General features: G+C 38.4%; 1 protein-coding gene across 1 annotated transcript in view; it reads right to left on the reverse strand.

Moving 5' to 3' along the window:
* The window catches only part of CFTR (CF transmembrane conductance regulator), an 87,582-nt gene that overhangs the window by 62,595 nt on the left and 1,478 nt on the right, over nucleotides 1–23,509 (reverse strand). The window contains exons 2-7 of the mRNA XM_054277779.1: nucleotides 12,488–12,598; nucleotides 9,376–9,487; nucleotides 4,355–4,570; nucleotides 3,358–3,447; nucleotides 1,896–2,059; nucleotides 1,281–1,406 (exon numbers count right to left, since the gene is read on the reverse strand). Of these exons, the coding sequence (XP_054133754.1) occupies nucleotides 1,281–1,406; nucleotides 1,896–2,059; nucleotides 3,358–3,447; nucleotides 4,355–4,570; nucleotides 9,376–9,487; nucleotides 12,488–12,598 (819 nt within the window). The remainder of the gene's footprint in view (nucleotides 1–1,280; nucleotides 1,407–1,895; nucleotides 2,060–3,357; nucleotides 3,448–4,354; nucleotides 4,571–9,375; nucleotides 9,488–12,487; nucleotides 12,599–23,509) is intronic.

Here is a 23,509-nt window from a genome sequence, read left to right on the forward strand (position 1 = left end):
CTTCATAGAAGAAGTACTCTGATCTTGCAATATTGCTTGCATTCTTGTCTTTTAAAAATCCATGTTTCATACAGTAACTCCAGCATTACAAAATTTACTGTAAATCATTATAGAAAATATAGCTAATAAAATAACAGTCCAATTTCCAGGTTTCTGTGTCCAGTTTGTGAACTACAATTTATTTAATTAATTTCTAGAGGATTTGCCAGCATGATGTGCTCTCAAATTTCCTAAAAGCAATACATGTGACTAAGTGACATCAGGGGAATAATAAACTAGTTCTATCCTTGAGCTAGCACTCATGACCTGGATTCAGACTGAGTTTCTCTGATTGTTTATAGTAAATAATTACAAATTTTAATGGTAAAGAACACTTCACTTTCCCTGGATTGTCTTTCAGAAAGCAGCTGAACAAGAAGGTGTTTGTGGGACAATATAATTTTATGTCTGTTATTTACATGATAATATGACACTTATATTTCTTTTATTTTCCCAATCACACACCTGGCACAGAATTTTATTTCTCTGTAAAAGACTAAACAAACACAGAGGACACATGGGAGAGTTTTCATGCAGCGTCACCCATCAATAAATGTGTCACTTCTCCTCCCTCTCTCCTGAACTCCTTGCCCATAACAAAGACTTTCTTCTCACAGGTCTCAGCTAACTTTTACCTCCTTTCTCCTTCAGGTCTGGTAGTTACAGTTCAATCCTTATATTAATTGAGAAGATAAGCTTTCTACAAGGCCATCTACAGACAATAAATGTTAATGTAAATGTGCAGGATAAGTACATGGATCTAATTTACTCCTTCCACAGATTGTATGCAAATTTTATAGCCAGCTTTATTGCATTTCTCAGAAAATGGCTGCACAGGATTTGCATTGTTTCCTCCACCACAGAATAGGAACGTCTGTTAAGCCTTAAGTAACCGGCACAAAAGGGCTTTTTATTTTAAGATGAGGACAGGGCTGGCCAGAAACAAACACAGATCCCACAATTGTTTTACCTGCGCAAACTAACCACTGAAACATCGTTAATACAAATGAGGAAGTAAATAAAAAAAATTTTTTTAAAAATCTCACCTCCATAGTAAACTTAAAAAAAAAAAATTGGGAAAAACCCCAAGCTGCAGTGTGGGAATGCATGGTTAGTTTATTGAGGATTAATAGTTGTTGCTTTACTTCTTAACTAACATGACCACAGATGATGTTCATAGACACCTAATTATTTTTTTTCTGAGCACATAAAAAATTTGTGTAATAAATGAGTACACTTACTCACGGATGTTTTCAATCATTTTTTCCATTGCATCTTCCCAACAATAGGCTTTAACTGACTGTATATTTTCAATTATTTCTGAAGTGATGACAAGTCTCTCATTGATCTTTCCTGCTCTCTTATTCCTACATAGTAAAAAGACAGTAGGTTAATCTTCATCTTTTTCATCCTGTATAGGTAGCTTGTATCCCATTATATCATATGAAAACAGCTTCTATATATGCCTTTGCTTAAAATGTTTACTTTAACAGAATTATTACAGAGAATATAGAAGAAATTATTAGAAATCCAATAATTGTTTTAAAAGGAGAAAATACAAACTCTAAAAAGAATGGATCAAGTAACGAACAAGAAGTTTTCATTCTAAAAATTCTAGATTTAATGCTAAATCTAATTTTAACACTATTTACTCCATGCTAGATTTTAAATTGTTTAAAGTTTAGACACCTGCTCCTACAGAAATTTTGTCTGTAACTTTCCCTACACAGAAAACACTCTTTGAACTCATCCTACGTAATGTCCTAACCAGAGCCCCTTAATCAAGTGGTATAAACTTCTTAAAACCAATGTGTTTCAGGAAAATATATTGAAATATTTTAAAACATTCTTGTCACCTGTATTTCATCATCATTTGTCCCAGCCAGGCTTGGAATAAGACCATGACTATTAGAAAAGCAAGTCCAGAAAATGCAGAAGCTTCTAACATATCCCAGAGCAATCCCATCAGCAGTGCCACTTGTAATGGTGCAATCCATACAAAATGAGCCAGAGCAAGACCCTATGGAAGGCCACAGTAGAATAAAAATAATGAAAATTAGCGGTGTGCTCTGAAAACTGCATGAAAAGGAAGTAGTCAATAAAGTGACACTTTGAAAAATACAGTGAAGAGTGGTACAAATATTTCCAGTAGAAAAACAAGTTTATAAAGGAGGACTGGTGATCATGAGTACATAGCATTCTGGGTGTTAATTATGATGACAGTGCAGCAATACATATACATTTCATGCCTAAACTTTGATTTTTCTAAGGCAAAGTTCAATCTGCAGCTCTCTCTTTGTTATGTATATGCATGAGGAAAAGTCACAGCTTTGTAAAAGTAAATGGAATTTGGCATCAATGGTGGCTTTTTCAACCACTGGGAGATGAAAAAAATACTTGTAAGAATCTTCTGAGGGTTTCAATCTGATATAGAAGGCAAGTATTACTTTGGTGAAGAGATGAGTGTTGTATGAACACAACTAGTTCAATGCAGTTCCCGTTCAGGAGATTTTGGAGTGAACCCTGTGATCAGGGGCACAGGGTCTGTGTTACTGCAGCTGCACTGCTGCAATGACAGACCACTTGTCCTAACTTGTGCAGCACCAGCTGACTCTACTCTGTTCAGTCATGCAGTGCTTCATAAATGCACCCTGCAGCTCCAGCCATGTGTCTACAGTCTCTCTGATCTTGTGTCTTTCAAGGGAGGCAAATCATATCCTACCAAAGGGCCAGTTAAGCACATTTGAAGAACAGAAGTTCATGGAGTTTCCAGTTTCTAAAGGCATTAGCAGGGATTTGCTGTAGTCTCTAACAAAAAGAAGTTTTACAGGAGTCTCTCTAAGGCAGATGTCTGACTTCCTAACAGTCTTGCATGAAAAATCCCTTTTTAGTGGACTGGGTAATAATAGGAGCAGGAGGTTAAACCTCATTGCTTGTTCAATGACAGAAATGGACTGAGTCACCTTAGTAAAAAGATACAGTCATCAGGAAGTAGGATGTAAGGGTTGAACCAGCAACTTCTGTGAAACTGTTTAACAACAGTTAGTCTCACTGGACTGAAGAACAAACACATTTTTATAAGGTAACTGCTTTTTAGGTTTCCTCTTCTAATCAGCATAGGAGATAAAGTATGAGAATGAGCGTTTCTATGACTATGTGCTAACATATTTCCTTAAGGTAATGAATGACTATTTTGTCTACAATGAGCACTCAGGGCAGTTCTCCATTTCTGCTCCTTCCTTCCTCAATATCTGTCATGAACAGCTTGACATTGGTATTTGATGGATCATCAAGTGAATTAAACAACCGATGACGCACCTCATCAAACTTGTTCAGGTTGTTGGAAAGAAGACTGACCAATTGTCCAGTACTTATTTTATCTAGAACTCTGCTTGACAGTTTTAGGATCTGTAAAAGAAAACAAAACCATAGAAAATTGTCATCTAAGTTATTTCCATAAAACACAATAAATAAAGATAAAAATAATAAGCAATTATGCAGCAGTGTAAGTAATAATCCACTTATTTGTTTGTGCTATAAGGAAAGTCTCATTAAACTTGTTATTTATGTCACTTAAATTCAATATAACCATTAAATTGCTTTAAAAATATTGATGTATTGACCTAGTCCTTCTTTTCTGTTGAATATTTTATGGATATAGATATATATGCAAATGCAAGTTTTAATTAAGCACACATGCTGTGTGCTGCTGTGCATCCTTAAAAATCTCCTACTGTTGCCTCTCTTGAAAAATATTTTTGAAAGATGCTTTCACAGTGAGCTTTATACTAGAATAGCTAACATGTTTGTTTAAGTTACCTTCTTTGGGCATTTCTTAAAAAAAGAAACTTTAAATCTTTGTATTTTTGAGCATGTGATGGGTCAGTATCTGTTGACTTTTCATGCTATAATGATGTTACACAGTATCATTCAAACTTAATCCCTTCAATGACACATTTTTTGTTTAAGTTTTCACCTTTAATTCTCTTTTGAAGATATTCTTTGGCCACCAGCATGTTGTTCTTCCTCTGCAGTACACATTTTTAACAGGAGCACAGTGGTAAAACAATTAAAGCCTCTCACCACATATGCAGCACGTCTGAACTCACAGAGGCTGATTTCAGTCCAACCAGCTGTAGACAGGTATTTAATTCTTTGGACTGGGAAATTGAGAGCTGTCAGTAACTGTTAGCCACATTATTCTTCCGTGTACTTTGTGTACCTTAACAAAACTATCAATCTTTCAACCAACTAGTCTAAAAGTTACATAGAATACAGACAGAGGCTTGGTTTTGGGTGCACATGAAACAATTACCTTCTTATAAATCAAGCTAAACATAGCTATCCTCATTTGCATTCCAATGTGATGAAGACCAAATATAGCAGGGTGGATGAGCAGTGTTCTCACAACAAAGAGGAGGCACAGGCCAATGCCCAGGTAGTAGGCTATGGATCTTTCATCAGAGTTGTCTGGGTCATAGGAAGCTATTATTCTCCCCAGCAGAAGGGGCTGCACAGCTTTGGTGACTTCCTGTAGAGAGAAAAAAGAAAAGTAATTTTGGTCAGCAGTTGGTTCATTTTTTCCAAAATGGTTAACATTTCAATTCAAAGTCCCACCAAACAAGATTTGAAGTCTTATGTCTTAAATGAGGAAGTGAGGCCTGTTTGCTCTGCAAACCACAGAAAGTTGCAGTAGTTGCACAGGAGAACAGACAACTCACTGCTAAGTCTGTGATGCTTCTGCAACTGCACCAAAGCAAATCTGGCTTGTAAATTTTGTTTAATCATTTTCTACAAAAGTGACAACTGAGATTAGCTTCCACATTTACTTTACAGAGCTGTAATGGATTAGCCATATCATATGACTGAATCTAGTTTATCAGGCTGGAGCTCTGTTTTGGCCCTAGGGAGCAGTTCTCACTGCACTTTACTGGACTTACAGGACAAGGGAAGCCTCAGAACTACCAAAATGAACCCTACCATTCTCACGAGACAGTCAGAATATAGCTAAAACCAAAAAATAAATAGCTAAAACCAAAAATAAATGGAAATTGGGACAGAATAAAAGTATAAATAATTGGATCATCTACTCAGCAGTTCTAGACACTGTATCCAGTTTTGTAACAAAAGCAGGAGGAGAGGAAGTAAATGGTAGGGGAAGAAAGTTTAATAAAGGTCCCAGAGAGAAAGCATTGGAGGCCCCAGCACTTCCCATCCAGGGATGAGCAACAGGATAGAGGACCAGGGTAGGAGAGGAGAAAGAGGTAAGGTCAAACCACTAAACTGCAGGGTATCCAAATGACTTGCTAAAGCCTGACTTTACTTTAGTCTGCTATTACATTTGTCCTCAGACTCCTTTTCCATTGTAATAAATCCCATCAGTGTTACCTCACCTTTGCCTTCCATTTCCCTCCCTGCCTCATCATTCTCATACTTTCACTCCTCTAACCTCATTTTTTCCATCTCTACCTCTTGCCTTTCCTTACCCAGTCTTTCTCCAAGTACTGCAAAAATCACCTGTGTGCTTTGGTTAACCTTTTTCTTCATCTACTGCATGAGCTTCAGAGGGACATGAAGAAGTATGTGCCCCTTTGCTTCACTGTTATGCTCAGTTTAAAAATACATAGTGCTATGAACTTGCATGCATCTCCTTATTCTTCTTTCTGTAGTGTTGCAGCAGACAGCACCTGATACTTCCAAAGTAACAAGAAATTACTAAATTCTTCTGTACAGAGCTGTGTTAAATTCTGCCCAAAAGTTACCAGTACTGCCTTCCAGATGAAAACCACACAGACCACCATAGAGATTCAGAAGGGAACTGGTGAAGGTCAGCTGTAATTGAAGTTCTACTGTGATAAATATATTGGGAAAAACCCCTTTAGTTTTTTTTTTTTCCTTCTCCTTTGGGTTCTCTTATACAAAAGCAATCACAGGTACTTCTATAACCTGGACTGTAATCCCTTTTGAATGTTACTATTGGTGGAGCTGATTTCATCACTCACTTTTTCCACAGAAGAGGTAGAATTTTGCATCTTTAACAGCATACCTGTACCATGTGCTACATTACCCAAATTACCCACCCTGTTGTGTATCTCTGGAGCCAGCTTTGACAAAGACTTCAGTGTTATTAGTGGGCAGAGGGAGGAGTGTTTATTAAAAAACACATGACCCAAGACAGCTGTGCTTAGACCATATGCATCCCAAAGCATCGAACCAAGACTCCCCAAAACTCATAAAATACAAAACAGTCACCTCTCAAGGACAATATAGTGTTTTCATATTCTTGGAGATTCCAAGATAAGCTTTTCTAGATCAGCTTAAAATATCAACATTTTTTTGTGTGTTTACTTTTATTCCAGTGAAAATTACATGTTCTGCTGCTGTGTTTGTTGTGACTATAAATGTATTGCACACATTCCAAGCTTGCTGGGAAAAAAGAAGATTTACAGACTAGAATAGTGGCTGGCAACAAGCCAAGTCATACACTATTTCATGGGGCATAAAAGTCCACTGGTTTACAATAGAGATTTATCAGCTTGCTTACCAATTATCTAGTCTACATACAAATCAAAGCACAACTGCCTGGTTTTCATTTCTCCTTTTGTAAATTCAAAATTACCCACTGATATAAATATGAAACTGATTAAAACAACCTGCCTAAAAAAAAAGAATGGAATTTGTACACCTAAGAGAAAATTCCATTTTCAAGATTCATATTTTGCCTTTGCCTGTCCTTATTCTCCTCTCTGCATTCATCATAGGCCACTGAGAAACCTGTAAGTGTCCCCCTCACAATAATCTTAACTAAAAGAGTAAAGATTATGAAGAGAAATGAGATTATGACACAGCATATTGTGCTAATCTGACCTGGTATGATTATTCTTATGCAACAGCAACTTTTATGTTAGGTGTATCCCCCATATGCTGAAACACTCTGCATTTGAATACAATAATGCCCATCTCTTCTTTGGCACATGGCCAAGAAGCACTTCCCTCCCTGCCTCCTCACTCACACCCGTGACCCATATGCAAGAACTTCAGGAAATCCTCATTAGGGTCCCTTGGGATATGATACTAAAACCACTTCTAAGTTAATGTTAGCAGCTGTTGTGCCTGAGTGGAAATATAAATTTCATGGCAATATATATAAGACCAAAATACAAACAGAATCAAATTGATCCTCACAGCAAAGTACCTAGTTGGCTAATTGGTATCAAGCTAAAAAGCAAGATTTTTGTTTCACCACCATAACACCTTTTCTTTATATTGTAAGACTCATATTCTGACAGGATGAAGGATGAAAACCATCTCAAACAGCAGGAGAGCAGATACATTAAGTGCAGTAACCCAACATGCCTAACATAACACTATTTATGAGGGGGAGATGTAGTACTCTAGGGGGCCAGAGCACAAGTGTCCACCCTGCAATAACATCATTACCTACAGTGCATCAGGGACAAGGGAGATCTGGAAAAAAGGCTAGACTTAATGAGAGCAAAGCTGTGATGCCAGCTGAAAGGACAACTCCACAAACAGCAGGGATGTCAGCACACTTTAAACCTCAGTCCAAGAAAGATGCCATGAAAGTGGCTCAGAGATTAGACAAGCAAAGAGCTGAAAGGAAAATGAAGTTCAAAAGAACACACAACTTGGTTTCACCTATGCCAGTACGGCACAACATCCTGTCCCCTTTCAAATTTATGGCAAAGCTCCCATTAATTTCCTTGAGCAAGGCCTGCAAAGAACACCAGCAGCTTTAGGAGCAATTTGGTTTTTTTAGAATTCCTCTTTCAATAAAATGAAATTGCTTTAAATAAAATGAACACTAATGGTAATGCAATCAAGAATTTAAACTAAGATTTAATCTTTCCATGTTCATTGCGGAAGGTGCAGGTTCATTTATGACATGTTTAATTGCACATATCTGTGATTTCTTAAAGAAATTTAAAAAAAAATCACACAACCAAAGAATATGATTTAAAAATCCTGCAGTCTTGTTCTGTCCTCACCCCATCTAAAACTGTACTCCATTAAAAAAGTGCACAAGGAGAAATCAACCCTGCGCATGCATGCCCACACACATTGCCTAAACTTTGGGAAAGAGTGTTATCCTCAAGAGTGCCTGCAAAAGCAGCGTCTGAGGCACTGCTTAAGCTTATCCTTAAACAGTGCCTTGGACACTGCTTAACTTTAGCAGGAATGCATTAGTGCAAAGGTTCTGGCTGGCAGACTCTGCAGGAAGAGCTGTCACAGTGCGTGGTAGCTGCATTTGTAGAACCATTTTGTTGGGGTTTTTTAAAAGCAAACCTATCATGAATAAGGAGTTGCTGGCTTGGTGAGTAAAAGAAAATCTAAAGGCAGCAGTGAGATCACAGGAACACATAACAGACATTATTGAGTAGGGATCTGCAAATACAAGGTGTCATCCCAAAGAAGAACTGACAGAAGTGACAAAGGAGTAGAGAGAGAACAGTTACCATGCAGCTCCTTACATAGCAAGAGGCCCTGTCCCAGACAGTTAACTGCCTTACCTGGACAAAGACAACTTAGGGCTCAGTACCCAAACGGTACCTCCTGACACTATGCTATGCCCTGCATCCAGCAAAGAATGGAAACTCTCCTTAGCCCTCCTTTTGCTGCCAATTTATAGAAACCACTTGTTTTTTTTGTTGGTTTTTTTGGTTTTTCTTTCTTTTTGTGAACTACAGTGCTCAAATTTGTTAAAATTTGGCTTTAGCCTGTCCAATTTTCTCCCTACATAACCTCCTTTTAGTCACAGATTGCTTGCCCCTCCTTACAGAGGTGATGCACTCTCTTTTTTACTACTAAGTCACAGAAATTTGTCCGCAATACATATTTAACGTGCATATTGCTTAACAGCAATTTTCAGATTTACAGTCTGTCTACACATACCTAGTGAAATACCATTAGCAATAAATTATTTTCACAGTTCTTAACCCCAGTGATAGGATTGTCAAACAAACAAGTGGCATTTGGTAAGTCAAGGTAATCCTACCTAACATGTTGGAAAGGTGATAAACGTAATCAGTTCAGGCTTTCACATCAAGCTCCTGATCACACACTTAGGAGCACTAACAGCACTAGAAACACTAGAGAAATTTTAAAACTATTATGTATCTTTTAATTATATTAAGATATTATCAGAAAATTCCTTTTTTAATGAAAATACATCTCTGTATTTATCACCTTTGTAAGCAATTCACAGAGGAAAAATATGTAGCTATTCACAATACTCTCTATTAATTTAGCAGTCCCTAAAACTTGGATCTATGTAAGGAACACTAAAAGCTTACTGAAGAGGAGAACAATTCTTACCGCTAAATATAAAATTATTCCATAGAACATAAATTTCCAGAAAAAGCATCGTCGCAGAGCATTGATGAGTTTGGGTTTCTTCTCTGAAGTTGCTAGCTCTCTGTCCCATTCTCTGAAAAGAAACCAAAACCAGAACTATTAAGTGGCATGAGCAAATACCTGAGTCTATGGCTGTGACATACTTCAATTCATTCAAATATATCCAAGGAGATTTAGCTAAGGTGGCTAAGGAAAGAAAGCTTTGCAGAAACCCCAAGAATCTGGCCTTCATGGACTTGATAAATCAATAGAAGTTCAAACCCAGTTCAGCCACATATTTGGTAGTTTTAAATACTCGGTCATACATCACCCTGCAGGGTATTACTTCATGAAAAGGTCGCATTGTATGTTTTAAAGAAACCTGCTGTACTTAAAACCAGAGTACAATAATAGGCAAATAAACGTTTTGGAGCTCTTCCAATCTGCAAAAACACACCAACAAAGCATCAAAAATGTGACTTTTCTATTGCACAGCACTATTTTAAACCTTGTTGCTGGGACAATAGCTTTCTTTTCAATAATAAATTGTAGACCAGAAGCAATGCTGTATGCAGAGAATGTGTGTTTTGTCAAAATTCAATTCACAGATTAGAACACTCCAGAGAATATCCTCAACTAATTATTTTATCAAATTTTAAACAGAATATTTGATAAACAGAATATTTCATTTATAAACTATCAGAACACATTTAGCATACCAACGTTCTCTATAAATTCCACTGGTTGATATTGGTCATGGAGAGACAGGGACAACTGAACTGGATCAGAAGCTGATTTTTATTGAGAATACAAAGCGTTTATAAATGGTTTTATAGTAGGGTACTTGTATAGGATTCTATTTTTGGTAACAATTTCCCATTGGTTACATATTCTTCAGGACATCAGTTACCTGATAATCATGACAAAGTTTCATAACATGTCTCTTGGTCACTTCTACCCCAGGGAGCAGTTATCTCTGTCAGTCTCTCCCATGGTTTCTGCTCGATCAGGCCTAAGATATCAGGCTGCTTTATCAGTTCCATTTCACCCTCTGTCTTATCCCCCATAGTTTGGAATACTTATGCCACACTGCAATTAAAATTGATTGGATTGGCACAACAGTGCAGATGTAAGCTGAACATCAGTGAAAGCTACAATGTCAGTTGGACAAGAAGGAATGGGTTTAAGCACCTCTGTTGTAAGAGTTAGTCACAAGCGAAGCACAATTTCTAAATCAGGACCCACTGAAATTGGGTAAAGAAGAGTGGAAACCTAAATTAGGTAAGTCAGAGTATGATTTCTGCAGAAACAATTAGTCTGTCAAGAGTGGTATCAAAGGAAATTAAGAATGTTATTTCACTGAAGAAAAAATAAACCAACGTTTTAAAAGGTTATGTTGGGAAGAAAGAACAGTATTTATGCTGTCTCCCTTTTCAGTGAACCAACATTGATACTCTGAGTCTAGCCTTGCTGAAATTGTGCAGGATCTGTTGCTCCAGCTGGATCCCTACAAATCTATGGTGCCTAATGGGATTCATTCAAGAATCCTCAAAGACCTGGCTGATGTCAGCAAAATCTCTCTCAATTTTTTAGCAGTCTTGGGAATCTGGAGCAGTCCTAGCTGACCAGAAAACACTGGCCCTGTTTTCAAGAAGGGCAAGAAGGAGGACCCCAGAAAATACAGGCCTGTCAGTCTCACTTCAGTGCCCAACAAAGTTATGGAGAAGATTATTCTGGGAAGTATTGAAAAACACCTGAAAGACTGGTTACAGCCAGCATAGCTTAAGGAGTGGAAACCTGATTTCCTTTCATGACAAGGTAACCCCACCCAGCTGACCAAGGGAAGCCAATTGATGTAATCCCTTTGGATTTCAGCACAGATTTGATACTGTCTGTCACAGGATCCTTCTGTACAAAATGTCCCGCACTCAGCTGGACAAACACTTTATGTGATGAGTGAGCAACTGGCTCATGAGTCAGGCACAAAGGGTTACAGTGAATGGGGTGACCTCAGACTGGTGACCTGTCACTAGTGGGGTTCATCAGGGCTCCATCCTTGGCCCTGTGCCCTTCAACATCCTCATACATGACTTGGACATTGTATAGGAGGGGGTATTGAGCAAGCTCACAGACAATACAAAACTGGGAGGAGCTGTTGACTCCTTCAAGGGCAGGGAGGCCCTGCAGAGAGGCCCTGACAACACAGAGAGCAGGGCAATCACCAACCAAATGAAGTTCAACATTGGAAAGTGGCAGATTCTGCACCTGGGATGGGGCAGCTCTGGACGTATGGACAGATTGGAGAATGAGATACTGGAAAACAACACCACAGAAAGGGGCCTGGGGGTCCTGGTCAATGGCAAGTTTAACTGAGTCAGCAGTGCCCTGGCCTATCCAGCCAGGAGGGCCAACTCTGTCCTGGGGTGCATCAGGCACAGCATCATCAACTGGGCAAAGGAGGGGATTGTCCTGCTCTGCTCTGCACTCCTGCAGCCTCACTTGGAATATTGTGGGCAGTTTGGGGTGCTACAATATAAGTAAGATATAAAGGAGGACAATGAAGATGGTGAAGGGCCTTGAGGGGAAGCCATGTGAGGAGAGGCTGAGGTCCCTTGGTCTGTTCAGCCTGGAGAAGAGGAGACTGAGGGGAGACCTCATTGCAGTTACAGCTTCCTCATGAGGGGAAGAGGAGGGGCAGGCACTGATCTCTATTCTGTGGTGTCAGTGACAGGACCTGAGGGAATGGCCTGAAGTTCTGTCAGGGGAGATTTAGGTTGGATATTAGGAAAAGGTTCTTCACCCAGAAGATGGTTGGTCAATGGAACAGGCTCCCCAGGGAAGTGATCACAGCACAAGATTCTAACTCAGCATATTCTGTGATTCTGTGGTCATTGGCAGATATCACAGGTACCTGTACATAGTAATTTAGGCCATCTATGTTGTACATCTGGACCAGAGATCACAGTCATGTCCAAAGTACAACTGTGTGCAATCAGCTTGTACCCGACACTATTTAAACATTTCATCCAAAAGCTTTGTAATGAAAATTGCATTGTTATTCCTGAAACAAATTTATTTAATTAACCTTTCTTACCTTTCCAGTTTTTCAGAAAGATTATCAGCAGAGTCTGAAGAAGGGATTTGATAAATATCTGAGAGCTCCAACCGTCGTCTGTAACCCTTTTTCAAAATTGGGTTTGTCCATCTAAGCAAATATTGAAAAAAAAAAAAGAAGAATTAAAAATACTCTAGCATTAATTCTGGAGTTGCTTTGTCTCACCCTGAATATTTTCTCCACAGCATCCAAATATGTTTAAGTGCACATGCATTCACATACACACACATATAAGACACAATGTAGTGCAGCCCTGCCTTATATTTGCAAAACTATATTGATAAATATAAGATTAAAAGAATAATTTTGAAACACCTGCATTTTGTAAGTTTTGGGGTCAGATCATGCTCCAGACTTCCTACTGAGTCAGCAGGAGACAAATGAACCGAAGATTGAAACCTCTGTACTGTATTTCCAAATATGCTATGTGCTATGTCCATATAGATGAATAATAAATCAGAATTATAGTAAAGTGGACATGTAAGTTTCATTGCTATCTGCTCTGCTCTGGGGAGACCCCTCCTGGAGTACTCAGCCCAAGAAGGGCAGGAACCTGCTGGAACCAGTCCAGAGGAGGCCACGAAGAAGATTAGAAGGATGGAGCACCTCTCCCTATGAAGAAAGGTTTGGAGAACTGAAATTGGTCAACCTGGAGAAGAGATGGCTCCAGTGAAGTCTTAGAGCAGCCTTCCAGTACCTAAAGTGGGCCTCCAGGAGAGCTGGAGAGGAACTTTTTACAAGGCCATGTAATGACAGAACAAGGGGGAATGGCTTTAAACTGAAAGAGAGCAAGTTTAGATGAGATATTAGGAAGAAATTTCTTACTGGGAGGGTAGCCAGAGACTGGAACAGGTTGCCTAGAGAAGCTGGGAATGCCCCATCCCTGGCAGTGATCAAAGCCAGGCTGGATGAGGCTTGGAGAAACCTGGTCTATTGGGAAATGTCCCTGCCCATGGTAGGGGGCTTGGAATCTGGCAATCTTTAAGGTCCCTTCCAACACAAGCCATTCCTTGATTCTATGACATCTTACACTGCAATGTGCACTGCAATACAAATCTTGCACAGAACTCCTCTTAAGGTCTTCATTGTGTCCATTATATACACATATTTTGCATTTGTTTTTTCAAATGTCCTGTTTAAAATTTTAATACCAATTTATGGGGCACGCTGAGACAAAACAAAGCCGGAAAAGGCTACTCCAAATGGCTACTCTGTAGAGAAAACCTTTATAAGTAATGACTAATTTTATCAAACAATTCCACTCCAAAAAGGCCTATGAATCCCTGAGGACTAACTTATGCAAAATTTTTTACCAGATTCTGTTCGGAAATCTTTTTGAAAGCAAAGGACTAGATTAAAACATAAAAACTGTTTTGAACTAATGGTGTATACTAATACTAATGGTGTATTTTGAAATTACTTGAATTTCTGCTTTACTGTCATCAATAAAAAATATTTCCTTTAAAAAATGAAGTGCTTGCAAATTAAGTAGCTTGTGGTTGATTGCTATCATACTTCCATATGTAAACCAGTGTTTGTAAAAAACCCAGCATGGTTCATGATTATGATAAAATTCAGCAAATCCTCAATCATTTCAAAATTTTTGTTTTAAACTGGTTTTGCATACAACAGCTAAAAAACCACAAAATATTTGCAATAACATTTTCCACAGTCACTCAGAAAATGCAAACAGCCTATTGGACATGCTGACCTGTATGCCTGTAAGAACATATGTCATATACACAAAGTAATTTACATCCTCAATTGCAGCCTCTGAAGGTGCAAAGTTGATACAAAGGTAAAAGAACATCATTTGAACACTACAAAAGTGCAAAAGGGCTTTAACACAATGGATGAAAATCATTTGTGTGCAACTGTGTGTACATACATGCACACTGATATTTACTTTAGTGAAGTTATGAATTGCATGAGAAACCAGTCTATAATCCCCATAATTCAGTAAAGTACCAAGGTATTTCCCAAGTGCATGGTTATATCACACCCACTGCAAAGAGAACGTGCTCCAAGAAATTGAAGGAGTATCCTTCATTTCTTCAATTATAGTATGATTTCAGATTAATCATATGACTTCTAGCTCAGTCTTTCACACCACTGTGGCTGATAAATAACAAGTGATTGATGGTACATTATAGGAAGGGAGTTAGGAGAGTCCACTTTGGAGAGGCATTGGACTCTTACCATTTGGAGATGATAAAACATCCATAAACTCTACAACTACTGGAAACCGGAGCCAATATTTTTCAGAGATAAAATGGATGAGAAGAAAACCTTTGAGTTTCATGAAACACTTACATGAAAGTCTTTCATGATTACTGCAAGTGGTATATAAGGTATTGATTTTTATTTTACCAGCTCCTGAAGACAGAAAGGACAAGTTGCTATTAGCTTTGTGCACATCTTGTGGAGAGCTGGCTAATCCTTGTCATTCAGGAGCAGAAACTCTCATTAACTTCTGTTCTCAGCTTCTCTGATGTCCCATGTACGTAGATATTTCAGTAATGACAGAATGAATACAAGTTATGGGACACAAACCCACTACTGCAGCTAATGCAAGGAAGTAACAGTACTTCCTAGGCAACTTCTTTAATTCACAACACTGTAGCTAAGTAATAACCTTCCTAAGCCCCTTAATAATGCTTTGAGACTGCAATAAACAATTCCCAACCTGACAAAAGATAAGTGCTTTACAGTTTCACTTTGTATGTTTTGAGAAAACATTTTTTATTGCACTGTTTCCCTCCACATATTTGATTTTATTTATAGTTTTGATTAGCACCTACCCTGGCATTTTGCCACAGCCTGAACTAACAAACTGTGACTGCAGTTAGAAAGAGAGCTGAGTGGCTGTATTGTCATTTGGGGAAGGCAGCACGCTTAGCAGATCTGCTGTATCTCTAGAAATGTCTCTTGTTTTACTCTGTGCTTAACTCTGTGTTAACCAGATGCATTTATCACTGCCATCAAAATTATATGGCCCCTAAAGTACCCTTCCTTTCCAAACTCAGAGTTTGATACAGCTTTATGCAGTCCTCATCTTCATCTCACTGCTCATCACAGTAGCTGCAACTGTGCTAGATAAATTCCTCCAGCCAGCTAAAGGAGCAGTGCTGACTCCTGCCCTGGGGACCTCCTACTCTGCAGCCAGGTTACCTCTGCAAGCTGCTGCCAGGGCTTGCACAGAGAGGTTCATCTCCCAGCTGCCCTGGCCTTGCTTGGAAGTCCCACCCTAACTAGATCTGGCCAAATTGTGTGCTGTGCCAAGTGGCTTCAGGTTGGAGTGGTAATCATGGGAGGAGCTGGCCTGAGTGTGATGTTTGTTTCAAGGCGGATTTTCGACAGCTCTCTGAGTTGTGCAGTCTAGAACTGTGGGAGACAGTTTGTGTTTTATTGAAAGGAGTATACAAGACCTAAAATAGACAAATATCTCATGAAAATCAATTTTTTGCCAGATTCCTATAGCCATTATGTTCTAGATTCTTTGCAAAGATTTGAAATGCAAAATGACTATGAATTTCTTTAACTGGCAATATAATCTGTAGTTATCCATGTTTCCATAACACTAGGTGACATAGCTCAGAGTTTGTCAATGAATATGGCTCTTCTATTTTTTTGGCTTATTGGAAACTATTTGTCAGCGTTAATGCTGAGGTTTTTCCTGAGGTTGTTGAGAAATTTATTCTGAAAGGAAGAGAGCAAGAAGGAAGGGAAACAGATTGGCTTTACAGCATTATGTTAGCAAATGCCATCGGATTACTTGCTGGCATTTAATGAACCCTTTCACAGAGAAACCTGTAGGGCTGGGGGAGCTTTGCCACTAACTAGGAATGTTATTATGGGTACACACGTATGAAACCCAGCAGGGAACAAGTTTCAAGGATGTAAAGTAGGAAAGAAGAAAAGAAGGCAAGTTCCACTTCTATTATCTACTGCCTGTAGTAAAACATACATGATCAAATTGATATGTAAATATCATGTATATAACATACTGTTTGGTAGATTTCTAATGGCCATTTCTCTGTCATTTACTTAAGCAATATGCAACAGATTTCTTATTACACCTATTGCTTTCTGTTGCATGTTCAGACTCATCCCACTCAAATTGTATCAATAGGACAGATGTCTTTGGCCTTCCAGAGAGTATTAACACAGACAATTTGTCAATAGGATTTGACTCTCTCTTAAGGCTGCTTTACATGTCACTGAAGACAGGAGCATCTGTGTTGCTAAGCCAAGTGCCCAGATCTTCTTCCTGAGCACAGGAATACCCTAGCTCCATCGGGCTCTTCACACCAAGAAGCACAGTTTGCTGAGACACTAGCAGAACAGTGGTCTTGGTGCTGGGCTACCCAAGAGCAGCAAAAGAGAGCAGCTTTCCTACAAGGGTCACTGATCAGACTGGTGCCACTTCAACAGGTGCTCTGTGCGCAACACAGCAACATCTACTGAGCAGCACAGAGGTCACCAGGGCTTCACTCCCCTCTACAGAGCATTAATACCATGCAAAATATAGTTAAGCATAGTGACTGCAACTTCTAGGGAACTGCACCTAAAATTCCATGGACAGAGCAAGAAGAATGCCTCTGGTTTTAACTTATCCTTCTTCCTAACAATTAAGGGTGAGGTGAGGAGAGGCCAGAGAAGAAGGCACATCATCAAGCTGTAATTATGATGCTTTAGAGCCCAAGTTTTATGAGATATTTGTAGACCCGTGAATTCTTACCAACTGCAAGAAAAGGCTGAGGTACCATGTAGATCTCAGACATTCCCAAAGAGTCCCTCTGACCAGATAATGTCAGAGGCTCTGCACTCCCATCCTCCCACAAAAGATACCCATCACTCCAGCAGCAGCAAATTGTAAGTTGTTGCTTATTTTATACTGGAAGTGGCTCTACTACACCCAGTACTGCTTCTCCAGTAGTGTCTGCACCTCCAGCTGTCCTCTCTGAGCATCCTATAGTGCAGCTGTAAAAGGTGACCCCAGCTTTTTGTGATCCTTGCTAACAGATGGGACAAGCCAGCATGCCCATGGAGCACAGCAGCCTTATTCCTGCCCCTTGGTTACCCTCAACAGAGTAGGGTTGCAGATATTTTCTTTGAATAGTAACCTACTGAAATAGCATGTTATGTATTCTGACAATTATATTAACTTTAGCATGTCCGCCTTTGTAAACAACAGCAAAAAATGCAATATAGTTTAATATTTAAATATAATTATTGCAGGGTCTCAACAACAAAGGTAAATGCAGACCCTACTGATTTCTGGATTTTTTGTTGCAGTTGTTTTCCCCCAGATCACAAAAATTAAGATTTTAGTTTCTTCACTAATAAACAATTCTTCCCCATGAGGGGTTATTTGTCATGGAAAGTATTTAGCTGCAATATTATTGACTCTGCCACTAGCTGTGAGCAGCACCATTTTAAGAATAATCAATGCTCTGCTGAAACCCCAGGATTTCAATAGCAATCTTAATTAGGATTATACCACAGCAATTCTTGGGGAAGTCTTGTCTTTTATGCCCAGTTTTTGTGAAGTGACACTTATTCAAATTATTATCTAATAGCTAAATGCTTTTTTAAACAGAAATTAAATACTTTTTAATATTTAATACTTAAATATTTACAATTAGTAAGGTAGTCAAAATATTTCAGTTTACAGAAGTACTGGGAGAGATACTTGAGAGAAAACAAAGCACATCAGGAGATAGGTTGTGCAAGATGGAAGGACAGAATACATTAATTGTATTGCAATCTGTCAATTGTTTAGGTACCAAAGTCAAGTGTAAGATATACTTCAAATATTTCTTTAAGAAAGCAAACAAAAAAGCAGTGGTGATGATGTGCTATGAACAAGGTTTGCAAGGCTCTTTCAGCCTACACCTACAGTTAGACTGATTGGGTGAGGATATTCATCCATCTTCACTCTTTTTCTCAATTATATATCCTCAGCAAGAATAAAAGAAAGATTTCTTTTCTCCTAGTCCTTTGTAAGAACAAGGAACATAACAAAGTTTGCACCAAAACTGTTGAAGAGCAGTGCTATTCATGATTTAATTGAATTTTAACATCTTCCAGATGTGTCAAGTGACAGCAACACATTTCACCTAATTTGGCACTTCACTGTGTTAGCCAAGGATTTTAAAGATATGTTTCCTAAAAAAATAACATAGAGTTGCGCATCAGGTACCATGGCCTTTTCCAAAACTATGATTTGTTCTCACTCCAATTGCTGATATGTGGTCAGGTATAAACAAACAAGTGAACAGAGTCACATTTTATTTAATTTTAATACCAAAGGTCAAAATGTAAATTACCATTACAGTAATAAGGAATCAACCCTGAATTAGGTGCTGCTTCTCTTACTACTTGCTCTTTGCCATTTTCTCTGTATCCTGGTATTTGATGATGCTACTCCTTAGCATGATCCTGGCAAATTAATGAGAAAATGCCTCATATCCTTTGATTTCCAAAACAGTCTTGGGCTTTGAGCAAAGCAACCCTGGGGGACCTTTGTGGTTTTGTTTTTTTTTATTTATTACCTATAGAGAAATAAAAGCATTGCAGAACTAACAGGCTAACTTTAAAATTGGTTAAGGTGAAAGTTAAAGTGAGATATTAGAATGACTCCAATACAACAAAGGTTCATATCTTTTATTTTAAAAGTTGGGGGCAAAAATAGAGGATAAATATCAACATTAAAACATGGGAATGTACCTAAAACCAAGTACCTTTACCAGCTGTCACTTTGGATTTTCTCTTTCCGGTTTAAACTGCAAAGCTTCTGGTTTAGGCTTCTGAAAAACAATGCTGTTTCAAAATATGTCTCAAATGCCTACTTATTCTCTTCTAATTTGGGGAGTTTCATGACAGTACAGCCTTGGATTAGCTACTTGCTGACTGAAAGAGCTCGTGCAGATCCTTGTGCTTCTGAGATATGGGCTGATGCATAACCAGCCTCTGAGTTCCTGCTTGTCTCACCCAGGCTCATCCCACTCTCGTGGAAGGCACTTGAACTGCATCTACAAATTCACATGGCAAAATTTGGCAGTGTTTCAATGTCTCCTTGTATACCAGTTAATTTTCACCTTCAACTTACTTATTTCAGAGGACATAATGTTTTCAGAGGACAGGTTATTACCTGGATGTCAAGTTGGCACCATCCTGCCTCCACACGTATGCTGCACAGCTGGGGGGTGGGTGAAGAGAGAAAACATAAACCAAGACAACAGCAACAGATAGAAAACTCTTGCAATAAGTCACACTATTCTCACCACTTTGAAATTTAGAATATCCAAAAATGAAGACATTGAGAGACTCAGATTCTTCAGGATGAAAGAGGTGATAATTGTTCACTGCAGAAATATTCTGAAATAACTTTGTCACACCAGAAATACCCTTGTGCAATCAAAGTTCTGGACAGGAGATTGCACTCACTCCACCACATGCTTCTAGGACAAACCACAATCCTTGTGTATCCCATTTTTTCTCTAAAGTATTAGTAAGGAAACTTCTTTTTAACATATCCTTTGTGCTATCTGCTTAGACTTCAAGATCTTCAAAACATACTTCCTTATCAAATATTTTGCTTAGTACAGAGGACTTCAAATTTCTGTCAGTGCATTTAGAAGCCTCTATAATACAGATAATAAATCTACTAACCATGTCATTGCCTACAGTATTAAAACAAAAATCAAGGGTTTGGATGGATTATTTCTATCTCGCCAAAATAAAATCAAAATGTAGAAAATAACAAGGTACAGACAAGTCTGCAAATATTTCAAATGCTTGATAATTTATTTGGAGCATCAAGATAGTAGGTCTTCTTCCTGCAGGAAGAAAACAGACTTTAAACACATTTCAGAAGTCAGATGCAACTTGATCTAGGCATCTGTCCTGTAGAGTTACAAAGCAGCCAGAGAAGATCCCTGTGCTACAGAAGGTTTGCCTTTTTGGTCATTAGACCAAGGATACAGTACCAGGCTGAGCCAAGGACACAATTTGGCCTTATTGTTAAAGGTATTCCTCTGGCTGAAATTACTTGAAGTGTAGGATACTCTGCATCCTTTCTCCAGTTCACTTCAAGTTTCATACTTTACCTTGGAAGCAGCAATAGAAGTCAGATTTTCAGAAGGAGTCCAAAACTTGCATGCACTTCTTTGAACCACCTGACTTTCAGAAGCTGCCACTCTCCTGTTTTAGACAGCTCTGAAGGATTGGCAGACCAGCAGGTCTGCAAGGACCACTTGTGGCAGCAGACAAATGATCAGGCAGCCTCACAGGGCCATAACCTGGGCTGCAGCTGCATCTTGCTTGGTTACCACAAACAGCCAGGATTTACAATGCCTGGGGTCAGTGCAATGCAGCTCACCAGGGCTAGTGACACACAGGGCCCCAAGGACACACTACAGAAACATTGCCCTGTATCAGCGTCTCAGCTGGCTGCCCCAGAAAGTGAGGCATGACCCTGTGCCCTTCACCTGCTACTGCACACAGAGGCTCCTTATTCAAAGAGGAAAGATGAACAAAGTGCTATAGCTAGGTATTGATAAGGGAGGGTCCAAATATACATTGGCTATGACAATTTGCAAACACCTGCCCTCCAGAGTGAAATTTATAGACATGAGTTTGGCATTTAAGCTTCCTATACAAAATCTGGAACATTTAGGAATTCAAAACAGTGTCAGGACAAATTTTGGCTTAAAATTTACACACTAAATGCCAAACTTTGCAAGGAAAACACAAGATTTTTCAATTCAAAATGAAAATCCTTAGTAACTTGTCACTGCATTCTAAGATATGCTGTTCAAGGATAGAGCAGGCACTGCCCAGGAAAGGGCTGCTTTAGCTCCTTTTTCTGAAGAGAATCAATTTAATCCTCATGAAAATGCCAGAAACTATCTTGTACAAGGCACACTTAAACTTGAAATTATGACTGAATTAAGCTACAAAGAGTGACAGAATAACATTACTGTAGCGTACAGGCTAAGTACTTCCAAAACTTAGCCTGTACTTAGTTTTGTACTTAGTCCTGAATTTTCTTATCCACCCTAAAGATTATTAGCAGACTTCATAAGAAGCTCACACCAGGAATTAGGACCTGCAAAGAAGTTTTTTATTCAGAAGAGTACACAGCAATTCTTGATTTATGCTCCAAAAACTAGCTGAGCCAGAGATAGATAACTAAAACATCTTCACTGCCAAACGATGCTAACATTTCCTAGAAGAGGTGAGGTAGGGAATTGAATTCCTTTTCCTAGCCCTCACAACACACACAGGGCAGAAGAATGAATCCAACATTTATCCATACTGGCTAAATTGTTCTAGGAACCCCTGGACAGCTGAGTAAATGTACAGATGCAAGAAGCAACCAGAGCAGATCTGATTGACTGAATCCATGAGAAGACTTGACACAAAAGCTGGGTTAGTATTTGGATTTAATAATGAATCAGGTACTAAAGTACTAGGTCTTGCCAAGTGTTGTCATGTTTGATAAGTACCAAAGCAAGAGTATGTATTTAAAGAGTTGGATACAAGCACAAGGATTACTTTTTGAGAACTTGTATTTTTACATCTAAAGTTGTTTGTAAAAGAACAGTAATAAAATCAGAGTTGTCTCATAGTTGCAGCCATTTCTGAAACTCCAGCAATAACTCTGTGCTCCAGTTCTCAGATAAAAATTAATTAACAAGACTTCCTGATCTCAGTTAATTTTCAATAAAAACTAGGTGATTGTAAAGTAGTCTGATATTGTTTGTGACAAAAGGTATGGCCTTGACCCTGAATAACCCCAAAACTCCAGAAGAAAATAAGTAATGGCTATAAAGACAAAAGTGAAGCTTCACAGTGAATTTGAAGCTAAGCATATGATGATCTGGCTACTTCTGCATAAAGCTCTGTTTTCTTTAAGGAAGGTCAAAAGTTGCCAATGAACAAAAAGAATGTTTTGCATGAGGTAGGGAACAAAAGAGATCAGCTCTGAAAACATCATAAGGAAAATACATCAAAACACAAAAGAATCCCTGAAACCCCAAACTCTCAGTATCTAGTGTTCTCTGTTTTCTAAGTGTCCCCCTAATGGAAGATCTCAAACCACTTGTTTTCACATTTGTTTCTTAATCACTAGAGCTCAGTTTTTAAACCAAAACTATTTAAAATTTAGGGTGAAAGTCAATTTCTAATTTTAAATACTTACTATCATGACCCCTTCTAGCAAATTTTTTTTGCCCCAGTAGTATCACTATCACCAATACAGCAAAAAGATAACACTTTCGCTAAGATACTACTCTTTGTATAGCAAGACATTTTCTTCTCACTTTTTTGCATAAAGAATTAAGAAAAAAGGTCCAATCAATACTAAAATATGTATGAACTATTCAGTTATGAGCTGAATTTATTCTGACTTTAACACATGTTAAACCTGTCCCTCCTACCCAAACAGGATAGATTATGAAGCAATAAAACCTTGCCAATATGTTTACACACCTATAGCTGATAACAGCTTGTACAATATTAAATAGTAATATATTTATCAGCAAGATTCCCTGAATAATCATAGCTAATATTTTAACATCACATGTGCTAACATGATCTTCAACTTATCACATTATATTCAGATTGGTACTTCACACATACATGCATTGTAGGCTCTGATAAAAGTTACTCCACTGAAACATTTACTGTGTTGTACTTGACAGCATCTATCTCATTATCATTGAAAAAAGCACTCTCTCTCCATGCATCTTTTTTCCATTTCTTTGCTCTAATTTATATTCATCATTAACTCCTTAACTTCACATATTTTATTATTATCACTTTGGTTACAGTCACCTGACCAAAAGCTGGTACAGTATAATGCATCATGCATCCTAAACATGATTAAACCAACATTCAATTGACTTAAAGACTGTGATTTAAAAGATGAGCTCAGGCCTCAGCATGGTTAATTATGTACTTAATGAGCATGAACTGCAACTGGTTTCAAAC

This window comes from Melozone crissalis, unplaced genomic scaffold, assembly GCF_028551555.1.
Source record: "Melozone crissalis strain CALT ecotype California unplaced genomic scaffold, PUWL_Pcris_2 ptg000004l_1, whole genome shotgun sequence".
Taxonomy (NCBI): Eukaryota; Metazoa; Chordata; class Aves; order Passeriformes; family Passerellidae; genus Melozone; species Melozone crissalis.